Genomic DNA, 1,454 nt, shown 5'->3' with positions numbered 1-1,454 from the left:
AATAAATACCTGATAAGTTATAATTTGTAAATATTAAAATTTTTAATCATTTATTTATTTTTTAGTCTAGTTTTTTTAACCATCATTAGAAGAATATGTAGAATTTTATGAACTTTGATGCAATTAATTCAAGTAAATTTATTTATTCCACTAAGATTTTTAGATTTTTTTAAATATATTTTGTCCGTAAAGCATTTTGCATCTGTATTCATCTTTAAAAGTGTCACAGCAACTTTCTGACAGATTTAAAAAGGTTCACTTCCTGTTGGTTTCATGAAGACTTGTGAAGAAATAAGAATAAAACAAAGTTCTGAGAAGAAAAACAAGAACTTTTCGTATATTTTCTGAAACAAATCTTGTTTCTGATGAGTATAAAGACATCAGAAATGTAAAAATGACCTTTGACACAGAATCTGCAGGAGTCAGTTTTAAAACAAGCCTGAGTTTTTCCTGGAACTCGTTTTTTAAAGAAACACCTGAAACTCTTCAAGGACGAATCAGATCACAGGCGGCAGAAATATTTCCTCAAAGTTCAGGAAGCTCTTGTTTCTGCTGAACTCACCTTGTTTTCAGCTCCTGGTTTCCACGACTCAGCAGTTTTACTCCTGAACCTGATCGAGCTCTGACGTCTCGTTTCTTTTCCTCTTTGTGTCGTTTCTTCAGGTCCGCCGGTCAACGTCACCTGCAACATTTTCATCAACAGTTTTGGGTCCATTGCTGAAACAACAATGGTAGGTTCATTAATTATTATTATATTTACCACTGTGGCTTAAAATTATCTGTATTTTTTTGTTTTTCTGTCAACAAAGAAACAAAAACTAGTGTTCGTTCCTTTTTATTTATGTACCAAACTGTAGCATGGGTTTTGCATATTTCCAAAAACTCACTGAATTAGTTGACATTTTTACTGAAACTTTTAAAATATTTACAGAAATATAGAAATACTCTCTGGTATTTCAGTGTAATTTTTGGTGGAAAGTTAYTTGCTGGTGATTTTTCTCCACCGTTCCTCTCAGAACAAAAGTAAACCGTGGTGTCGTCTGCGTAGCTTCAAATTTTTGATAGTTTATTTTTAATATTTTCCACACATTCTGACAAAAAACGCAGCCTCTAATTAACAAATAAAAACACACASAGAGAGAGAGAACATGTTTAAGTTTTGGTCAAATGTTTTTCTTAAACAATTGAAGCTGTTTTTGGTTTGTTTTGACCTTTTTACTAAGGGTACAACGAAACAGAAAATACACGATTCGGTTCGATACTTTAGTCTCGTGGTTTGATATTTTTTTCGATACCAAAAAGAGAAATGTCCATGCCCCTTTTAACTTGTAATTTATTTAAATTAATTGTGAACATTTATTTAAACTGAAAAGTGCAGTTTTTAAATTAAATGTTGCTGAAACAGCAAATTTCTCAGTGGATCTGTGCTCCACAGTGCAGCCTAGGTGGAGTAG

The 1,454-nt window shown here is 32.1% G+C and overlaps 1 protein-coding gene across 1 annotated transcript in view; it reads left to right on the top strand.

Annotated features, from left to right (window-relative positions):
- Window positions 1-731, top strand: part of LOC106523913 (glycine receptor subunit alphaZ1) — a gene marked incomplete at its 3' end in the record, with an annotated part of 72,547 nt that extends 71,816 nt beyond the window's left edge. Inside the window, 1 exon segment of the mRNA XM_014017491.1 lies at window positions 664-731. Coding sequence (XP_013872945.1) covers window positions 664-731 — 68 coding nt within the window.
- Window positions 732-1,454: the final 723 nt, after the last annotated feature.

The sequence above is a fragment of the Austrofundulus limnaeus genome, unplaced genomic scaffold (assembly GCF_001266775.1).
Source record: "Austrofundulus limnaeus strain Quisiro unplaced genomic scaffold, Austrofundulus_limnaeus-1.0 Scaffold170, whole genome shotgun sequence".
NCBI classification, from domain to species: Eukaryota; Metazoa; Chordata; class Actinopteri; order Cyprinodontiformes; family Rivulidae; genus Austrofundulus; species Austrofundulus limnaeus.
The sequence above is the reverse complement of the archived record's forward strand: the minus strand, read 5'-3'. Positions and strand labels throughout refer to the sequence as shown.